The sequence below is a fragment of the Ciconia boyciana genome, chromosome 27, assembly GCF_034638445.1.
Source record: "Ciconia boyciana chromosome 27, ASM3463844v1, whole genome shotgun sequence".
NCBI lineage: Eukaryota > Metazoa > Chordata > Aves > Ciconiiformes > Ciconiidae > Ciconia > Ciconia boyciana.
Window position 1 is genome coordinate 169,500 of NC_132960.1, and position 20,394 is coordinate 189,893.

The 20,394-nt window shown below is 61.9% G+C and overlaps 2 protein-coding genes across 26 annotated transcripts in view; both read left to right on the plus strand.

Moving 5' to 3' along the window:
- Window positions 1-4,110, plus strand: part of R3HDM2 (R3H domain containing 2) — a 62,062-nt gene extending 57,952 nt beyond the window's left edge. For all 25 annotated transcript variants that reach the window (XM_072847109.1, XM_072847110.1, XM_072847120.1 and 22 more), the window contains 5 exons: window positions 472-641; window positions 826-970; window positions 1,067-1,167; window positions 1,707-1,791; window positions 3,408-4,110. In XM_072847109.1, the coding sequence (XP_072703210.1) occupies window positions 472-641; window positions 826-970; window positions 1,067-1,167; window positions 1,707-1,791; window positions 3,408-3,751 (845 nt within the window). In that variant the 3' untranslated portion in view covers window positions 3,752-4,110. The remainder of the gene's footprint in view (window positions 1-471; window positions 642-825; window positions 971-1,066; window positions 1,168-1,706; window positions 1,792-3,407) is intronic.
- Window positions 4,111-5,027: 917 nt separating this feature from the next.
- Window positions 5,028-10,869, plus strand: STAC3 (SH3 and cysteine rich domain 3). Its single transcript, XM_072847322.1, is given in 14 exon segments — window positions 5,028-5,171; window positions 5,173-5,265; window positions 5,267-5,325; window positions 6,116-6,182; window positions 6,592-6,850; window positions 6,996-7,093; window positions 7,359-7,434; window positions 7,515-7,612; window positions 7,735-7,801; window positions 8,114-8,163; window positions 8,308-8,411; window positions 8,939-8,990; window positions 9,217-9,354; window positions 9,640-10,869. Coding segments are annotated over 14 exon segments (1,323 nt in total). The 5' UTR covers window positions 5,028-5,108; the 3' UTR covers window positions 9,739-10,869.
- Window positions 10,870-20,394: the final 9,525 nt, after the last annotated feature.

Sequence of the window (20,394 nt, forward strand, 5' to 3'; positions counted from 1 at the left end):
GGGACCGGGGAGCGCCGTGGATGAGAGGAGCATCAGGATTCCTGCATCCTGTCCCAGCTGCAGTAAAGTGAGCTTGGGCCTGGTGAATTGGTGCAAGAGCTGGAACCGGGATACTTGAGCTCTGCGCCCGGCTCTGTGATTAGATCCTTTGCCTGAAGTTTTGCTGTGATGCTGAGAGAGGTCACCCGAGTTGCCTTCAGCTTGTCCCCTCTGCTCGAATTTCTCCTGGATTAAAAATCATCACTGTCTGATGTAAGCTGTGATATCAGAGAGGGATCCCGACCAGGACTTGCTGGGGCCTTTTTTCAGCCTACCGGGACAGGCAGGAGTGGCAGAGGAGAGAGTACGGAGGGGGTGTTGTAGGGAAGAGTGCGAAGTTGCACAGACAGGCAGGCTGCCTCTTGTCCCACAGCAAGCAGCAGCAGCAGCGCGCAGAGCCTGGGCAATACTGCTGCTGTCATCTTTCCCCAGGGGTGTCTCCATCAGGCCCTGGCGTGGTTGTGATGCAGCTGAATGTACCCAATGGCCCCCAGGCCCCCCAGAATCCCCCTGTGGTGCAGTGGAGCCACTGTAAGTACTACAGCCTGGACCAGCGGGGGCAGAAGCCAGGAGACCTGTACAACCCAGACACCAGTGCTCAGGTATTGAGAGGACTGGGAAGAAGGCAGCTCATCTTTTGGGAGCAGCCTGTCGGGAGAGAGAGGACCCCAGCGTCCATGCTGTCTGGATGGGCTGGGAGATGGGGGTGGGCTCATCCCATGGTGGTGAGACAGGTGTGGGACTGGTCGCAAGCACTGGGGCTGTCTAACGCTCTCCCTCCCCCAGGCCAGCACCCAGCTGAACAGCCCCATCACGTCCCCCACCCAATCCCCGACGCCGTCTCCTGTCACCAGCCTCAACAGTGTCTGCACGGGGCTGAGCCCCCTCCCTGTCCTCACACAGTTCCCCCGGCCCATGGGCCCGGCACAAGGTAAGGGGAAGGACTGGGGCCAGCACAGGGCTGGGTCTTTCCTGTGATTTCTTCAGACCCCTACAAACATTTGCTTCATTTGCTTCCTTTTTGCAGGTGATGGGCGCTACTCACTGCTGGGCCAGCCGCTGCAGTATAATCTGTCCATCTGTCCCCCACCACTGCTCCACAACCAGCCCAACTACAATGCACACCAGGTAAAACTGGGGCCGAACCCCCACCTACCCACCCCTTCACTGTCCTGGGAGCAGAGCAAGAGCTCCCCGCTCCCCTTCCCCCAGACAACCCCCCTCTGGGCAGGGCCCAGGAGTAGTTAAGAAGTGAGTCTCACGCCCTGCCCTGTGCTTGGATACCCCTTGATTAGACAGCAGGCTGCCTACCCCACGCTCTTGCCATCCATCCAGCAGAGCTGCCATTGTAAATGGATTTCCCTGGAGCCTGGCACTGGGCTAAAATTTCATCCTGCTCCCAGCTTTGCCCAGAAGCAGTGTCAGCCCCAAGTCCTTTGAGTGTCCTGGAACCATGGCTGTGCCTTGATCTCATCTAACTTACCCAAGCCCGTTGCCACCTCAAAGGTGCCAGGGCGTGCAAGATTCATCCAGGTGTCTTCATTCCCCTTCACAGCCATGGCCTAGTCAAGTTTGGTCTTCCCCTCCCCCCTCCCAGGATGCTCTGTGGGCACTTGTGAGGCCACAGTGTCTCCTCAGGTGACACGCTACCATTTTTATTCTTTAAGGGGCAGACTGGAATGAAACATGGAAACCGGAGCAAGAGACAGGCCCTCAAGTCAGCATCCACTGACCTTGGGACAAGCGACGTAGGCAAGTTACCTTCCTCAAGCAGTTCCCCCTTTGCCCTCTGATTAGTCCCCACTGCACGGGCGTAGCTGGCATTGGCAGAGACTCCAGATGCCACCTCTGCCCACACCAGCATCCCACAGAACCCATTGCTGGGGGTGGTTGTGGAGAGCAGTTCCTGCCTGCCGCCACCTCCCCCACGCACACAAACACGCACCCCACACAGCCCCTGTGAGGCCTGGCTTGGGGGGGTGAGCAGAGCCAGTCCCAGTCAGCTGTGCCCGTTGGGAGGTGGGAGGACAGGGGTTGCTCAGGAGCCCAGTAATCGCTGCCTGCACTGAGCAAAGCTTTTGAGGAAGAGTGGGGAGAAATTGTTGGAGAGTCAGTGATGAGCACCAGGACACCTGGACCCTATTCCTGCCTCTGTGAGGGTTGAAATGATGGAGTGGGTGGAGCTGGCAGAACTCCTGGGATTTTATTCCTCTTTGTCAGCAGAAAGTGAGTGTCCAGACCCCTGAGATCTTGTTCCCACCATTGCCTTCCCAAGTGACCCTTCCCTCTCATGCGTCCATTTCCCAGTGGGGCTGGGAGCTGCAGAGCCCTCATCTTTGTAAAGGGCTTTGGGATCTTCCAGGGGTGACTGTGAGGGCTGAAATCCCCAGTGGATCATTTCTCTCCAAAGGGGAAGGGACTCCCTGTTCCTCACCCTGGGGGGGTCTCCACTTGGTCATCAGGGAGGGAAGGAGAGGCACATGTCTGGCTTCTCCCCACAGCAATACAAGACTTGCTAGCTGGGCATGAGCCAGACAGCCTGGAAGGGAGGCAGTCTTTACTGGCTCTCTGCAGGCTTCAGACTTGTCCCCCATGTCACCTCCATGTCACCAACAATAGCAGCAGCAGGTTGCAGGGGGCCCTTTAAGAGCTGCTTGCTGGAGAGCTGCCCCCCTCCCTGCGGCTGGCATGTTCATTACATGCCACGTTAATATTAGCAAAGAATCCGTTCAGCCAGCCCTCCGCTAAGCCCAAAAGGCAGGGCTGGAGCCAGGAAGCAGCAGAAGTGTTTGGGTACCACAGAGCAGAGGCAAAGAGGTTGGCATGACACTGGCCTGGGCACACAAGGGGATCCTCCCGGTGGGTGAAGCACACAGGGCAGTGTCACATTCAGGATCCGTACATGTCGACATCCTCTGTGGGTGCAGCCTGTCTTTCTCCCTTCCAGGGACAGAGGGCAGGAGAGCTGGGTTAGCTCCCAATCCTGGTACCCAAGGATCAGCATAGGAAGATGGGGCAGAGCACCGGGGAAAGCCCTAACTGAAAAGCCAAGCCCAGCCAAAGGAAGCAAGGAGGACTTGGTGTTGCTGGAGCCCTGGGCAAATGGGAAATACCAGTCTCTTCCTGAAGCAGGCCGTGTGGGGACCAGGATGGGGCATGGTAGGGGCAGTTTGAGGGGGAAGAAGTGACTGGCTTAAAAAAATACATTCCTAACGTGGGGGCAGCTTAGCAAAGCGTTGCTTTCATGGGCAAAGTAGAGGTGACTGCTCCAACCCCAGAGCTGGTGAGGGGTGCACGCATCAGCTCTCACTGTGCTGTTGCCACCCAAGAATCTGCTGCCGCTAACATGTACTGTCTTTCCACTGCAGTGCTGGGCCGAGTGCTGGAGGTGACAGACCTGCCCGAGGGCATCACACGGACAGAGGCTGACAAGCTCTTCACCCAGCTCGCCATGGCTGGTGCCAAAATCCAGTGGCTCAAAGAGACTCAGGGGCGCCGTGGAGATGGGGGCGGCGGGGACAACAATGGGACTCCAGAGAACGGCAGACACGGTGACCTTGCTGCCTTATACACCATCGTGGCCGTGTTCCCCAGCCCACTGGCTGCCCAGAATGCCTCCCTCCGCCTCAACAACTCCCTCAGCCGCTTCAAGCTGCGTGTGGCCAAAAAGAACTACGACTTGCGGGTGCTGGAGCGTGCAAGCTCACAGTAGGGCTCACGCATGGGCACAGAGTACACTGGACTGCGGGCACTTCCCTCTGCCTTCTCTTTTCCTTTCTGCCCTCCCTTCCTCTCGCCCTCCTTCCTGGATATATTTATATGGACATAATTAAGAGACAAGAAATTGATTTTTTTTAATTATTATTATTATTTTTGGAGTGATGCCCGTGCCCACCCACCTTACCCTGTGTATATTGTTTTGTTAAGCACTGTATTGAACCGCACATACAGGTGTTGATTGGTATGTTCACTGCACATTTTATTTAATCTGATTATTATTTGGGGGGTATTTTTGGTTTTATTTTATTTGGGGGGTTGTTTTTAAATATAAAAAGAAAACTTGTCCATCAATTTAATGCTGCTTTCCCATTCTCTGCCAGTACTAGTGCAAGGGGCTGTCTGTGCTGCACCTTCGGGGTGAGATGGCAGCCAAGGAGCAGAAGGGGCACTCACAGGAGGATGTGTTCCTGCCCAGGTCCTTCCCCCATGCTTGGCATGTACAAGGGCTGCGAGCTCATGGCTTGCCAAGGCTGGGAGCTGAGACTGGGAGAGGAGCGCTGAGCACTTTGACCTGGGGCTCGTGCCCCCCGTCAGATATTCACAGCCTCTTTTCCCAGCTGTTGGCCCCATGCAGCTGTGCAATGGCAAGAATGGGGGCGTGGGGTGTCCCCAGCTGTATGAATACCTGCCAGGAAGCAACATATTCCTCCTGATTACAGGGGAGCAGCCCTCGAGCTGATAGGTGCAGGTATCTCTGTGTCCTCCTGCCCTGTGGGTACAGGAATTGGGCCTGCACCACCCTCACCATGGCATTGCACACAACAGCTGGAGCCTCTTGCAGCATCTGGATGCTACCTTCAAGAGCAGGTGCAAGTGGAGAGGTAAGAGCTGCCTGGAAGGGGTGGGCTCCAACCCCAGCCTTGGTGCGAACTCCTGCCCCACAGCCTGGCAGGGACATAGGCCCAGGGACTCTGGCGCTGGGGTGCCTGTCCAGCTCCAGGCACCTGGCACCCACTGCAGGGCAGCGTGATAGCAATGGGGACCCCAGCTCTCTCCTCCGTGGCAGCTGTCTCAGTAGAGAGCAGACCAGCAGGATTTGCTGCCAGAGGGTATGGGGCAGCCATGAGAGCTGCCCCAGGAGAGACCCTACTGCTGCCACTCTCCTTTTCCCCTCCCAGCTGCAGGGGCCTCAAATGCGAGAGCAAACGAGACATCAAGGCTGGAGCACTTGGTGTGCCCTGGCTCTGCTGCTGCCCCATGCCAGAGGGTGGGTGGGCCTCTGGCACGCCCAGCAACCCACTAACGCAAATAGCCAGTGGCTCCTCTCCACCCCGCTCCCCTCCTGGCTCATGCATGGGCTCCAATTTCTCGGCGTCAGCCTCCGCCAGCGCTCAGCTGTCGGTTCCCCTCTGGCCTGTCACTCCCGCGCTCCACGGGACTGGGGCAGCTGCCCCCCCTCGCTGCGCACCCAGCACGGAGGGCTGGGGGCTCCACAGCCAACGGGGCTCCAACATCGGCCACCCTTTGCGAGGTTTTTCATCGCAGGACGAGAGCTCCAAACACAGCGTAAGTGTGTTTCCATGCGCGGCTACCCCTTACTGTGGCCACTGACCCCCGTGGGCCCCTGCTCCACCCACGTTGCTGCAAGACCCCAGGGCTCTTTGCTTCTGCAGCACCCCTTGCCCCAGGGCTCACCAGCCCCCATCACTGTTTCCCTGATGGTCATCCTGGTTGGTTTCCACAGGGCACGGGGAGGCTCATGTTAGGTATCACCAAAAATAGTGATGTCTGGGTAGAAGGACTGTGGGGATGGTTGACAGTCAAAGGTGGAATCAGGCTTGATTTTGGAGGATGCAGGAGAAGATCCTGCCACCATGGTAGCACAGGGCTTCTCTGGAGAAGAAAGCAGGGCTGTGCGGTGATGCCAGACAGTGTCATAAGCATGCTTGTCCTAGGGGGCCAGGAGTGGCACCATTTGCAGTTTAATCATGAGATGGAGATGTCTAGACGGAGATGGACACCTGCAGGTAGCCCAGGGTCTGGCTTGCAGCACTTGTTACCATGTCCACCAAGCAAGCAGCAGTGCTGTGCACACTGGGCTGGGAGCCTGCCATTCTCCAGCCTGGCAGCAGGGCCCAGTGGGTACCCCAGGGCTCCGGGACTCATCCGCAGCAGAACTGGCCCTTGCTGGGGCAGGAGCTGCAGGTGGGGTAGCAGGAGGTGGTAGTGCCGGGGCAGAGGGAGGCACTGGTTTGGGAGATGCTTCCCATCCAGCAAGGTCTGGCTGTTCCTGCCCCCACTGGGCAGCTGCAGTGGGAACAGCCCCAGCCAACATGTCTGTCTTTTCCCCTCATAGCATGACAGAGAAGGAAGTGCCAGAGCCACCAGCTTCACCTGCTTCAGGTGGGAAACCCAAGAGCCGGGTAAGTGGGTGCCCACAGGGCAGCTTGGGTGGGTGGGGGAAGCCACTTTTCTAGCATTGCCTCTGCCTCAGTCCCAGGAGTCTTTGTGGGGCCAGGGATGCCTGGTGGGATGCTGATCCAGGAGGGCACTGGGTGGCCATTTCCCAGCTTGGCTTTTCCTCAGGGTGCCCACATCCATATGGTGCTCAGGAGTCAGTTTCTCCTTTTGTGGGGACCTCACGGGGCTGGGAGAAGGGTCCCCATCCTCACAGCATTTCTGCCCCAGGATGCCTGCGGTCTCCTCCCACTTGGGGAAGAAGGAGTCTCTAGGTCAGAGCAAAGGGGCGGGGAGCCAGGCACGGGCTTCTCTGCCTGCCTGCCTCACCCCACACGCCTGCTGCATGCAATGCATCCTCTCCTGCCCCAGCAGCTACAGAAGCTGAAGCAACTTTTCCAGCGAAAGCCCAAGGAGGAGACAGCGCCAGAGCCACAGCCCAATGGGGAGCTGGTCAGCCCCTCAGGGGGACCCATCTACTACATCTATGAGGAGGAGGAAGAGGAGGAAGAGGAGGAGGAGCCTGAGCCCCCTCCCGAGCCCCAGAAACTTGTCAATGACAAACCCCACAAGTTCAAAGATCATTACTTCAAAAAGCCCAAGTTCTGTGATGTTTGTGCCCGCATGATTGTCCGTGAGTCCTGAGGGTGCTGGGGCTGGGGGCCATGGTCAGGGCGAGGGCTGGGGGCCAAGGCTGGCGAGGGCTCCAGCCCAGCCGTCCCCACAGCTGCAGTGTCACATTGCCTCTCCTTTCCACCCCCGCCCCCCCCCCCCGCCAGTCAACAACAAATTTGGCCTGAGGTGCAAGAACTGCAAAACCAACATCCACCACCACTGCCAGTCCTATGTGGAGATGCAGCGCTGCTTCGGCAAAATCGTGAGTGTTCCCACTGGCCCCAAGCTTGGGGCACCTCCTCACAGGGAAGACCAAAGCACCGCGGCAGGGAGCGGCCAGCTCGGTCCCTGTGGGCATGACGCAGGCGCCATGACACACCTCTCTTCCTGGCTCTGAGGGGGGGACCCACACCTGCTGGGTGGTCATCCTCGGGTCCCCAGCATCCACCCGTTCCCCCCTCGGTTCTCACAGGAGGGCCCACGGGCCTGGGTGGTGGTTGATGCTCTGACCTCCTCTTGCCTTCCAGCCCCCAGGGTTTCGCCGGGCGTACAGCTCACCGCTCTACAGTGACCAGCAATACGCCTGCGTCAAGGAGCTGCTCTGTAAGTACTGTCCCCATGCCGAGGTGCCCCATCTCCTCACGTCCTGTAGCTGAACCCCTCTCACCATCCCTGTGCCCCAGCGGCAGCCAACAGGAGCGACCCCGTGTTCGAGACCCTGCGGACGGGCGTCATTATGGCCAACAAGGAGCGCAAGAAAGGGCAGGATGACAAGAAAAACGTGAGTGCAGTGTTGGCCTGTCACTCCAAATGCCCAAGGGTCCTGGCACCACAGCCTGCACCCCCTTGCCACCCCCACCTCCCTGCCCGCTCTGCACCCCCTGACACCTCTCTGCCTTGCAGCCTTTGGCTGCTATGATGGATGAAGAACCAGAGGCCACAAAGCCAGAAGTGGGCAAAACCGAGGGCGGTGAGTGCTGCAACCGTGGCAGGACTGGCTGCGTGCAGGGGCCAAGGAACTGGGGGGGGAGGGGGAGGGCAGGGCACTGAGCTCCAGCCACAAGCATGGGGCAGGGAGGGATCTGATGGGGAGACTGTACTTGGGGGGCCCACCAGGGTGGGTTTTGCCCTGCAGAAAGGGGGTCTTCAGTTCAGGTCTCCACCCTGGGGTTCTCTCTGCTTCCCATCATTGACCTGAGCATAGGAGATCCTTGGCGGAGGCTGGTCCCGGGACGGGGAGGCAGTACCAGGAGAGATGTAACCTCCCTCCTCCCATTTCCAGCCACCTCTGAAGGGGACAAGAAGACCGAGAAGAGCCCAACAGATGACAAGGTAGCCATCATCCTCACCCTACGCCCCAAAGGCCCCTGGCCTTGGAGCAGCGTGGGCAGAGGCTTCAGGGATCTCCCTGCTGGGCTCCCTGGGACTGTCCTCAACCCCTCTGTGGCCCTGAACCCCTCTTTCCTCCACCCCTAGAACAAGAAGCCACAGACAGGGATTCGTGGTGGCTATCTGCAGTCTCACTATTTTGTGGCACTTTATCGCTTCAAAGCCCTGGAGAAAGATGACCTGGATTTCCCGTAAGTTCCCAGCCACGTAGTGGGCACAGGGGTGATGAGGGGAAGGATGTGGGGTGTCCAGTGGGGAGGGGGAGAATTCTTCACCTCAACAATGAGGCTCTCGCGGCCAGGAAGGGTCTGTGAATGAATGAATGAATGAGGGCAGAAATTAGAGCCATGCTGGCTGTGGTTGGGGTTTTGTGGCTTTTCTGCCTGCCCCAACACATCGAGCGGGAGCCCTGGCTCTCGCTGAGCCAGCTCTCCTAGCTCCCAGGCTTTGGGCACAAGCCTCATTTCCAGGGCTTCTGGTGTTTGTCTTGATGTGGTTCCACTGATTTCTTGCACCCCACACTTGAGGCTGAGCTGTTCACGTACAGGACCTGTCTGTCCCTGAGCCCGCAGGCTGTGTGCATTCCTTGACCTCCCCTGACACCGGGCTCTAGGAGCTGGTGCTGTGGGAAGGGCAATTTTCCTTGCCAACCTCAGGGTCTCCCATGGCGGGGGGTCCCTGCCCCCTCTCAACACTGACCCCTTCCTTCCCTTCGCAGGCCAGGGGAGAAGATCACGGTGGTCGATGACTCCAATGAGGAGTGGTGGCGGGTAAGGCTGGTGCCCTACAAGCATAGAAGGGAAAGGTGCAGAGCTTAAAGCAAAGGGAGAGGTCAGCTGGGAATGCAAATTGCAGTCTAATGGGGACACAGCCCCCTAAATCTGCTGTGTCCTCATGCCAACCCACAACCTGCAGGCTGCTTCTCATGGGGGGATCTGGGGATCATACAGATTGGCTCCAACCCCCACCTCGCGCCCATCCACTGACTTCTTTCAGGGGAAGATTGGTGAAAAAATTGGCTACTTCCCTCCTAACTTCATCATCCGGGTGCGGGCAGGCGAGCGGGTGCACAAGGTGACGCGCTCCTTCGTGGGCAACCGGGAGATCGGGCAGATCACGCTCAAGAAGGATCAGGTGAGACGGGACCACGTGGTCACAGCCCGTGGTCCTCCAGCCCCCACCTGCATCTCTGGCCAGCCTCCCTCCAGGCCCCCACCCATCATGGCTGCCCTGGCACCCTGCTGTACCCCACAGCCGTTCTCTGCCCTGACCTGCATTACTGTCCCCACACTGCCCACCTCCCCCAGACCCTTGGACAAGACCCGCTCTGCCCAGCCCCCGCCCCCTGCCTGGGGGTTGCCTCCTTCCCGCTGCTCTGCGGGGCCCTGGCAGTCTCACCTGCACCCCTCTCGCCCCCAGATCGTGGTGCAGAAGGGTGAGGAGGTGAATGGCTATGTGAAAGTCTACACTGGCCGCAAAGTGGGGCTCTTCCCCGTGGACTTCCTCCAGGAGATCTGAGCAGGGCAGCATCCCAGGGCCTGCAGCCGGGGGGACAGATGGACCCTGGCTGCAGGGAGCTGCCAGAGCTGGGCAGGGATGGGGATGGGGATGGCAGGCACCCCCATCCCTGATGCCTGCAGTAATGGGGTCTCCAGTGGGGACCATCGCCGCCAGGCCTGGAGCAGGCTGGGGGTGTGGGAGGTGCCTCTTGGGCTGTTTCCCCCATGGGGTTTTTGGTGCCTTCAGAGACAGTGGGTGCAAGGAGGGGGGGCACCCCCAGACTCACTTTGGAGGCCACCCAGCCCCCACTGCCTGAAGTGGTGGGTGCTGGGTGCCTCGGGGCTGTCAGTGCGGCCCTGTCCCGCTGCTCTGGGCTGTGTAATCCTGTGTTTTGGCAATACACGTCTGCTCCCCGACCCCGAGCTCTCCCTCGTTTGGATTTCCTGGGGGGCTGCCAGTGGCCCCAGCTGCTGCGGACCAGGCCAGGAGGCCGCGCCGGTGCTTTCCTGCTTCGTGTGACGCCCCGTGCAGCACATGCGCGCGCCTTGCCCACGTGGATGTGCACACGTGTGCATGTACAACCCACCCTCCCCCACCCCACCACGGCACCCGGGACCCCGCGTGGGGTCCCCACAGCCGTACATGCACGGAGCTGACCGGCTCTGAGCCGGGCACGGGCGGCATGAGGGGAAGGGGGCAGGACACCCCCCCTCCCCCGCCGTTCCCCCGGCCCGCATCCCCTGGGGGGCCGGGGCCGCCCCTCCCTCAGCGCGGGCTGCCCCGCGGTGCTGAGCGCTGGCGCTGGGCCCGGCGGGGCCCGAATAGGGGTCGCGGGCGACAGGTGACGGGGCCCGGGGACAGGACGAGTCCTTGGAACGCGGGGGGCAAGCGCCGAGCCAGGAACAGGTGCCCGGGCGGGCGGCGCGGCCGGGGAGCGCCCGCCCCGGGGCGGGCACCTCGCCGATCCCGCTGCCGCGGCGGGGTGCTCGGGCCGGGCCGGAGGGGGCGAGGGCGGCCCGGCGGAGGCGGCTGCGCGCGCCGCCCGTGACGTCCCGGAGCCGTGACGCCGGCGGTAACCACGGCGACGGGCCGGAAACGGGGCCGCGGGGGTGGGCAGGGCGGTAACCACGGCGACGGGGGCCGGTACCGCGCGCCTCCCGTCGCCATGGTGACAGGCAGCCGTGGGACGGGGCGGCCCGGCCCGGCCCGGCCGCCCAGTAACGGCGTCTGCCGCAGCGAGGTCGCGATCGCCGTGGAACGCGCCGGCGCGGGCCCCGCCGGGCGGCCGCAGCCTTCGGCGGGGCCGGCCGCGTCGCGGGGCTCTGGGCACCGGCCTCGGTGCGCTCGGGCGGCTGCCCCGGCCCGTCGGGCCCCGCCGCAGGCCGGGCGGGGGCGCTGCTGACGCGCCGTGCGGCCTCGCCGTATGCAAAGATATGCAAATGACCCGGCGGGGCGGGGGAAGCCGCGGCGCCCCCTGGCGGACGGCTCGCGGGACAGCGCCCGCCGACGCCCCCCCGCGAGCCCCCGGGGCAGCCCCCACCCCGTGCCGGGAGGAGGCCCCCCCCCCGCGGCTCCCGCCACCCCCGTTGCGTTTGCGGGTGCCCCCCCTGCTTCCCGTGCGACGGGCCGGGGCCGGGGGTCGCTGCCTGTCCCCCACCGCCAGCCAGGGCCGCGCAGGCGGCGCGAGCCCTGTCCTTGTCACCCGCCGCCACTGCTATGAACATTCATGTCCGGGCCCTCGCTGACGAGGGCCCGGGGGAACTCAAGGGCAGAGCAGGTCCCCCTCCCCAGCCCAGCCCCCCGGGAGGGCGTCCTGGTGCTGCCGACCCCTCCCGGGGCGGGGTGAGCACGCCGGTCCCGCAGCCCTGCCCCGGGCCACAGCGCCCCGCCAGCAGGGCTGCCCCAGGGAGACCCCCGGCGGGGGCGTGGGGAGGGGCTGCCGTGCTTCCCCAGCCGCGCGGCCCCCCGGTCCCGGCCGCGCTGCCCCCTCCCTCCCCGCCGCCGCTGCCTGCAGAATCATCAGGAGATAGAAATGCATCGAGGGGTCCACGCAGGGGCTGCGCTGGCGGGGCCGCATCTCCGCTGGAGTGATGGGGTGGCAGGAGTGATGCCGGGGCGGGGGCAGAGAGATGGCTCTGCTTCCCCCGCGGCGTTGGAGGGGCTCTGGCTCCCACCTTCTTTGGCCAAGTGGGCTGTGCCGGGGCTGCTGGTGCTCCGGAGCAGGAGCAGCTCCTGGTGATGGAGCAGGGAAGCGGGCACCACGCGTCCCTGGATCTCTTCCCCCACGGGCTTGCTGCCAGCCAGTTGCGGAGTTTATGGCCCTCGGCCCCAGTCACCTGCTAGTCCTGACCCACCCAGCTTAGCCCAGGTCAACCTCTGCCAGGTTCCGCTGGCACCACGAAGAGCCGGGGGTGCGGTGTCTCCTGGCCCTAGAGGTGTCCCAGAGGCTGCTGCAGTCTGGTGCTGGATGGGGGACATGGGGGCAGGGGTGCAGATGCCTGGTCTCCACATTGGGGATTGTCCCCCTGTCCCAGCATCTCAAGCACCGGCTGGGAGATGTGCTGCTGTGGGGCAGCAGAGAATAACAGAAATCGGGGGGTGGGGGCAGGGGGGGGCAATACACAGCTCCCAGGACTGTTTCCTCCCTGATCACTCACGTCCTTGTCTCCTGTCAGACAGCTTTTAAATGCCAAACCATTAAAATTTTCCACCTCATTTGCAGCTCCTCATATGGTTAATTTTACTGGGACCGTCTATTTATTTATTTGCAGAGCTCTGAGGGCGGGGGGGGGCTGGAAGCTGATTTGCTGCATCTGAGAAGTAGGGAGGGGAAGGGGAGGAAGCACCCAGGGAAGGGGGGAGGGCTCCAGCTAATTTAACAGCTGAAGAGAACAACTTCATTAGAGTCATCTGGAAAATTGGGTAAAACCCCTTTCATCAGCCTCCCATCCCCAGACCCCTTCCCTGCCAGTGCTCATGGACTTTGGCAGCTGCACAGGATAGCACATGCTTTGGGATGGGGATGGAGTGCTGGGGCCCAGCCCTACCAAGCAGATGGCCTTCATTACATGCAGGATCTAATTGGACTGATCAGCAGTTAATAGCAAATTAAGAGGTGAATCCCTTCCCCCCTCCCAGCTCCACCATGTGCATCCCGGCTGCCCAGGTGCTCCATGCAGTCTCGCCGGCTGGGTACAGCCCAGTTCCCTGCTGCCCTCCTCCTTCCCGGTGGTGGGTGCAGCTCTATGGCACGTGAGATGCGAGGGGCAAGCAGAGGTGGGGAGAGTCATTTGCACCTGATGAGCAATGGCTTGAGAGTGCCACAGTCTTCCTGCGTGGGGAGGATGGGTGGTGCTGGGTGGCCGTGTCTGCTTCTGTGCAGCCACGAGGGCCACTTGCTGCACACTCTCCTGGTGTGGGCACGGGTGCGTGTGCTCAGGGGAACACATGCTCCAGAGGCACTGGGGTGCACACCCACCAGGGGTACGGCTGCTGAGCAGAAGTTGAGGGTTTGGTCTTGCTCATGTATTTCCTGTTCCTGGTGCCCCCAGCCTGGTTGTGAGGGGCTGTGACTCTGCCAGCATGGGGATGCTCAGCATCTCACTGCTAAATCCTCTGCAGCTGGTTTATACAAAGGGGTCTGCCACCCACCCCACCCCATGTAACACATAGGGAATGTCAGAGTGGAGGAGCCACCCTGACCTGCCAGATTAATCACCTCAATTTCTCTCTGCATCTCGTGAAAGGTCAGGAGTCTTTGCAAGGCCCAGAAATTAATTTAAATACCACTGGTCTTGTACCGGATCCATACATCATTCCGGGGGAGCAGCACTGGCATGGAGGAGATGGGGGCACCTGTCTCCTGTGCACCCCTTCTGGGGTGCACACAAGGACAGTGAGCCCCAGGGAGTGCGGTGGGAGGTGGAGGTGTCCAGGTGCTGCGCCCCACAGCCTGGCCACCTCTTGTCCCCACAGATGAGGCCCCTCACGTCCAGCCTGGCTCCAGGGTGCTCCCATCTGCATGGCTCTGCCTGAATCATCTCTTCTGGCTTGCCAGATGCAGTGCTCAGAGATTGTTCTCCATCTTCAGGCAGGGAAATAAATGCATTAAACTAAACTAAACCATTTCCCCTCCCCACCTGCCCCCCCAGCCATAAATCAGCATAAATGCAATTTACATATTCATGGTATTTATCCAATAACTGTCCTGTCCCAGATTAAACGTGCCCTGGGGATCATCGGGGGCTCCTTATCTGTGCCAGGGTGCTCCTGGGAAGGAGCAGTTCTGCTCGGGGATTCGAGCGGCAGGGGGGCTGTGCTCGTCATCCTCCTCCATCTTTCCCACTCCAGGCGGGTCCTGGGAGAGGAGCTTGGAGGGGGAAATCCAGGGCTTGGCAGCAGTCCTATCCCACAGCCCTGCCCTCCTGTCCAGAGCTCCCTTCCACCCTCGATCAGCACGCTGCCATTGCTGTCTCCCACCTGGCCCAATGCCTCTCTCTTTGGGGCTGCCTGCACTCTCTCCTTGTGCCTCTTTCTTCCTTCCCCAGTCTCCCTTTGGCCCCAGCGGTGCTGCCGGGGGAGCCCCAGGGTCCCCACACAGTTCCCTACACCATGAGTCTCACCCCATTCCCTAGCAGCAGCATGGGCAACGAGAGGGGGCCCATCCTGCACTGGCACCTGGGGGGGGGTCACACTTATCTTCCCACTTGACTTGGAGGGAGGGGCCCAAGGGGAGCTGGCAAGGTTTGGGGGGTAGGTGTCCCCAGCTCTGTGGTGCCCCCCCCCAGTGTGCCCGTGCTGGCTGTGCTGTGCATGGGGACACACACACACACACACCACATCTCCCACTTTGACAGGTCCTTGTCAGCAGTAATGACCAGCTCTGAGTCCAGCTGGGCCCCAGGGCTCAGTGCTGAGCTCATTAGGGGGGATTTAATGAGGGCAGGAGGCAGGCACTGCCTCTGGCTGTTTGTCACACTGTCTCTGGCCTCACAGCCTGCCTAGACCCCGAGCTGTGCTACATGGTCCCCCACAGCATGGCACAGCACGGTGCCCTCCACAGCCCCCAGCATCTCTCTGCCCCTAAGCACAGCTGGGGCGGCTGAGAGTGCAAGCTCTTGCTCTGGCACCCATGCCCGCTGAGTGAGAGCCGATGGTACCAGCATCCTGTCTCTGGGGCTGTCCCCCCATCCAGGGCTGCACCCCTTGGAGACAGGGAATGGCACCAGGGCCGTTTGCATTGCCTTCCCCCACCCAGGGATCGCCACAGGGGCCCCTGACCTTCCAGTGCTGTGAACACCCCACTCACTCAGCTAAGGGTGTAAAGACGAGGGTGTGGGGTGCAGCTGGGCAGTGCCCCCTTGCTGCCCCTGCTCCAGGCTGTCCTAGCCTCTCTGGTGCTGCAGAGGAAGATAGTGTTGCTCAGGGATGCTTGGGGCTGCAGAGGAGTTTGGGGCCCTTGGGCTGTGAGGTGGGAGCAAGAGGCACCAGGAAAGCCAGATTTCAGGGGGCAGCAGAGCCAGGGGCAAAAGGGGGCTGCAGCCAGAGCATGGGTGCATGGCACAGGGGGATGGTGCTGGTGTCTGTCCCACCCGCAGAGGCCCGGGGGGGGGAGCCTCTCCCAGGGGCAAGGCAGCATGCGTGTGCCCCAGGGCCTGGGGGCTGCATGGTGCTTGGTGGGACAGGGCTGGTCTCACCTGTGGGCTGTGGAGTGCTGGGCGGGGGCTCAGCCGTGTATGGCAGGCAGCAATGGGTACAGCCCAGGTGCCCCAGCCCTTCTGGGGGGTTCAGCTTTGTGCCTGGGGGTCCTGTTTGCAGTTTGCACCATCTTTGCTCTGAGGCAGGCAGGAGTCCTTCTTGGCTAAACAACAAGCTGCGTAAACAGGAGCCTGCGGGCAGCGTTAATTAGTTAAATATTTGGCAAGGGAGGAGGCACAGGCAGAGTCTGAAAGAGCTGGGGGTCTGTGCTGTCACCTGCCCCACTGCAGAGCAGGGCAGACCCCAGGCATCCGGGAACGGTTGCATCCTGCTGGGTGCTGCCGGCCTGTCCCAGCCGGGCCAGTGCTGGGACCATCACCTGCTCCCCAGTGCAAGGCAGCCCAGGCTCCAGACCAGACCTCCATCTGCATTTAAAGGGCTGCTAGTGAAGAGGGGCCCTCAGGGACCCCCTGCCACCGCCTGTCGCTGCCGTGCAAACCAGCGGCTCCTCGCTCCAGCCCCAGCCCCTGATGGGCCCAAGACCTTGGGTGGCGAGATCCCCCCCTCTTCTCCCTGGCACCCGTATTTGCCCCATCAGCTTTGCTCATTACCTCTGTGGCCCCATATGGGCATTAATCGGGGGCAGCGATCGGCTCTTGCAGGGGACGCCTGGAAGGGGCAGATTTGGCTCCAGCATGGGGGATGTCCTGGGGGGGGGGGGGGTGTGCTGGCCAGCACAGGGATCCTGTGCAGGGGCTGAGCGTGGTCAGAGGGAGGAGGCATTTTGGAGCAATCCCTGCTCTACCTGCTGCTCCCACCCTGGCTCCTGACCTCCAGACTGTGGGGTCCGCCCTTCCCAATCATTAACTGAGGATGAAACACCCCAAAGCCTGGCTGGGGAGTGCCGGCCGTGTGCAGTGTCTGTCCCCACAGCCCCGGTGATGTGAACTAAATCCATCCTAATTAGCACTGATTTGCATGGGGAAATGAAAATTAATCTAGCCTGGGTTTATTGGAATTAGTGATTCTAGTTGGGCACATCAGAAAGTGGTAGACATCCGGGTGGGCAGGACTTGGTATGGCAGAAAGCTGTCTGCCCCCCTCCTCTCCCTCCCAAGCCCTACTTTGGGGTCCCTTGCTGAGCACCACCTGCCAGTGCGCTGTGGCATGCAAGTGCCGTACAGCCACGGGCCTGCCGGGCACTGTCTGCTGGGACGGGGCTCCGACACCTGGATTCTGCCCAAGTGCCCTTACTGGGTGGCAGGGGGATGTCGGTGCACCCCACTCCCCCCACCCCACCTCCCAGGTGTCCCTAGTTGCGGGATATGGAAAACAGCACTTTTCTGACCCAGTTGCCCCATCCCACGGGTTGTTTCTGGACACGGTAGGAAGAGAGCGAAGGGCAGGGAAGACGTCAGCTCTGGCTCCTCCAGAGTGCAAGGCCTCCAGGCCGGCAGGTTGGGGGGGGGGAGGTGTGTCATGTGCACACACATGCACTTCTAGGTGTGTGCCTCCATGCACATATCGCTGTGCCTGTATTTCCACGTATGTCTCTCTGTGTGCTTATTCCTGTGCGTCCTCCCATGCGTGTCAGCATGTGTGTGCCCACGTGCATAACCTGTGCGTGTGGCCCCCATGCACGCCACACAGGAGCACATTCTCATTCTGGAGGCAGGGGCCCACCAGGGAATGGGTGCAGCGGGGAGAGCCCTGGCTGTGCCCCCTTTGGAGACCTCTGGCCCCGGCTGTCTCCCGATGCCGGTGCTGCCTGGCCCGGGGGTAGCACCGTGGCTCATTGTTATGGGGTCCGTGGCAACGCGGTGAGCAGAATTATCATCACGCTCATGAAAAATTAACAAGGAGAAAACAGCTGGGCAGGAGCTTTGTCTGCCAGGGCTGGGGATGGCACAGTGTGGGCAGGTTGGTGTCGGCCGCAGGATGGGGTGTGGTGCCTGTCACTTCTTCACAGGTCACCCTTCCTTGGTGTGACCCTTCCAGCCCCAAAACCTGGCCATCCCTCTGGGATCGTGTCTCCCCGCCCCCCCCCGGCAGGAGGACCTGGACCTTGGGCAGGTGTCCCCATGCCCCATCACCGCCTCTGGGGCACGTCTGGACGTGGTGACCCCCTGCAGCTGGCCACGGGGATTTCAGCCTGGCTGACAGGAGCAAGACCTCCAGCTCCTGCGGCTGCATTTGCAAGTCAACTACGAGCTCAAGGGCTGCTGGTGGCGGCGGTGGCAGGGGCTACCTGTCCTGTCTACCTGGGGACAGGGACGGGGACGCCCTGGGGAGGGGTGCGAGGACAGAGCAAACCCTGCCACAAAGGCATGGGGCTGTACTCTCCCTCCTACCCCCCGTGTCTTCTGTGGCGCGGGGGGGTTGGGGGGGTGGGGGTGTGTATGTGTGCTTTCCTGTAGAGCTGTTATTGCCACCCCACCCCATCCCCCCGGGCTGTAAACACTCAATTAAGCACGAGCGCCTGGTCCTGCCTTCCCTGTCGCTGCTGGTAATTATGTAGGTTTTTCGGTGTCAGGCACCGCGGGGAAGCGCGATTACAGCTAATTGGAGCGGCTCTCCCCAGCCCAGGCCCTTCTGCAGCTGCTGGAGCTGCCGCGTGACAGCAGCTCCGTGCCCCCCCAAATGTGTGCCCGCAGGACGCCTGGGTCCTTCCCACCCGCTCGCCCCATCCTTTTGGTGCTGCAGGTCTGGGCACAGAGCCTGCCAGGTGCCTTCCTGCTACGCTCCACTCCAGGCTGGGTTTGCCCCCCACCCCCGACACTGTGGGGACCCGTTTGGGCTCCCCAGTCCTCACAGTCACCTTGGAGGCTGCAGCAGGACGGGGTGGACCACTGGCCAGGGCACTCAGGGTTCTGTGCCGTGGGTGGGAATCAACGCCGTGTGACAGTGCGGGGCTGAGTGTACCTGGCAGCTGGGCCGTGGGGAGCCTTTGGGGAGCTCTGCAGGGTCTGCAAGGGGCAGGGTCTGCAAGTGAGGAGGGAGCTGCCCTGCACTGTGGGCCCCACCAGAGCTGGGGCCTGGTGAGGGGACCTGAGAGTTTGGGGGTGGGGGGGCGTGAGGACCTGCTGCCACCTGTCCCAGGGGAGATGCATCAGGAGTGCAGCGTCTGCCATTGATTTCTTATTATGGAGTTCAGCAAGAAAAATGAGGCGCTGGGGCTGCGGAGCAGCAGCCGTGATTTGTCGCCTTCTCGCTGTGTCCTGGCGGGGATGGGAATTGATTTTGGAGTCTCTGGCATCAGTCAGCAGGTCTGGGGGTGGGAGATGGGGAGCTGGAGAGGGGACAGCTGCCAGGGGCTTGGCATGGGCCCCCAGGACGTGGGAGACAGGACCTGGACCTGCTTGTGGTGCAAAGGGTGCTCCCCAAGCCCAGAAGCCCCCACTCCATGTCTGGAGCCACGGGGCTCTGGCAGGGCTCCCAGGCTCTCCAGTGCTGCCCTGGGAGGATGGGGTCAAGTCCTTTTGGGGCTGCGGTCCTTGGCCCTGGTATTGGACTGGCTCCCTGGACCTTGCTGAGTGAGACCACAGCGGCTCTGCGGGCGGTCCCTCGAGGGCTGTGTCTGCAGGAGGGTCCGTGTCTGCAGGAGGGTCCGTGGACCGCGGCCGTCTCCCAGGGCCCCGCACGGTGGGTGGCAGCGGCGGCAGCAGGCAGGGGGCAGGGCGGGAGCCACGGGCTGTCCCTCCGCCCGCGAACCAGCGCTGCTGGCGCCCGCGCCGCCGGGCTCTTCCGCGGCACAGGGCAGTTGCCGGGGCCGGCACCAGCAGCGGGGACAGCCCGGTCCCGGTCCCGGTCCCAGTTCCCGCCGGCCCGACCCGCGCCGCGGCCACGAGAGGGAGCCACAGCCCTCCCGGAGGCCCCGGGGCGGCCCCGCACGGGACGGCGGCCCCGCGGGCACGTGCGCGCGCGTACACACGCGTGCCTGGCGTGGGGGATGCCTGTCCACGAGCACACACCTTCGCACGCGCTGCCGGCGCGGGGACGGCGCGTGTCTGTCGGTGGCGGCCCCGTGGCTGCGGCCAGGCGGCGTGTCCCCGCAGGGGCGTGTTCCCGCCTCGCCCCGTGCACACGTCTCAGCCGTGTGCACGCGTGCCTCAGCCATGTGCACATGTGTATCAGATGTGCATGCATGTCTCAGCCATGTGCTTGCATGTCTCAGCTGTGTGTGCATCTCAGACATGCACACATCTCAGATGTGTGTGCATGTCTCAGCTGTGTGCATGCGTGTCTCAGCCGTGTGCATCCTTGTCTCTCTTCCGCGTGCATGCATGTCTCTGCCATGCGCGTGCATGTCTCAGCCGTATGTGCGCATGTGTCTCAGCTGTGTGTTCCTCTGCTTGGCGCAGCTCTGTCCCCACCAGTATCTTTGTCACAATGAAGGAAGAGGCTATTATGTTTATTAAATTGTATCAAGGCAGTATTACAGCAATTGGCAGCTGGTGACCCCAGTTATTTATAAAACAGGCTTTGGAAATCACAGCTCCGGGCTTGGGCTTTTCTTCAGAGAATTATGGAAAAAAAAATCAATATTGCGGGATGGGGCCAAGTCGGTGGTTAATTGCAGGGTCGGTTCCAGGAAACGCCTCCTGGTGCGACAGCAGCCGTGGAAGAGCTGACCTCCCCCTCCCGCCTCCCCAAAACCCCCAGCCAGGGCTCCTGTCCTGCAGCCCCTGCCCTCTGCAGTCGTGGGGCTGTGGTGGGGGACATCCCTCCTTTCCCAGGACCCAGCACGCTGCTTGCACTGGCGGCTCTGGAACCAGGAAAGGCCAAGGGAGAGCAGCTCCTTCCTTGCACTGGGGTGCTGACTCCCTGAGGAGGGGACAAGGAAGGGTGTAGTCTCGTCCACCTTTTGCAGCATTACCGGGGGGGTGTGTCAGAGTCGCAAGGTATTAGGCTGGTGTCACCCCTGCATCCTGCAGCGGTTGTGGGTCAGAGACAGGCTCTCCTGGTGCTCCTCGCACA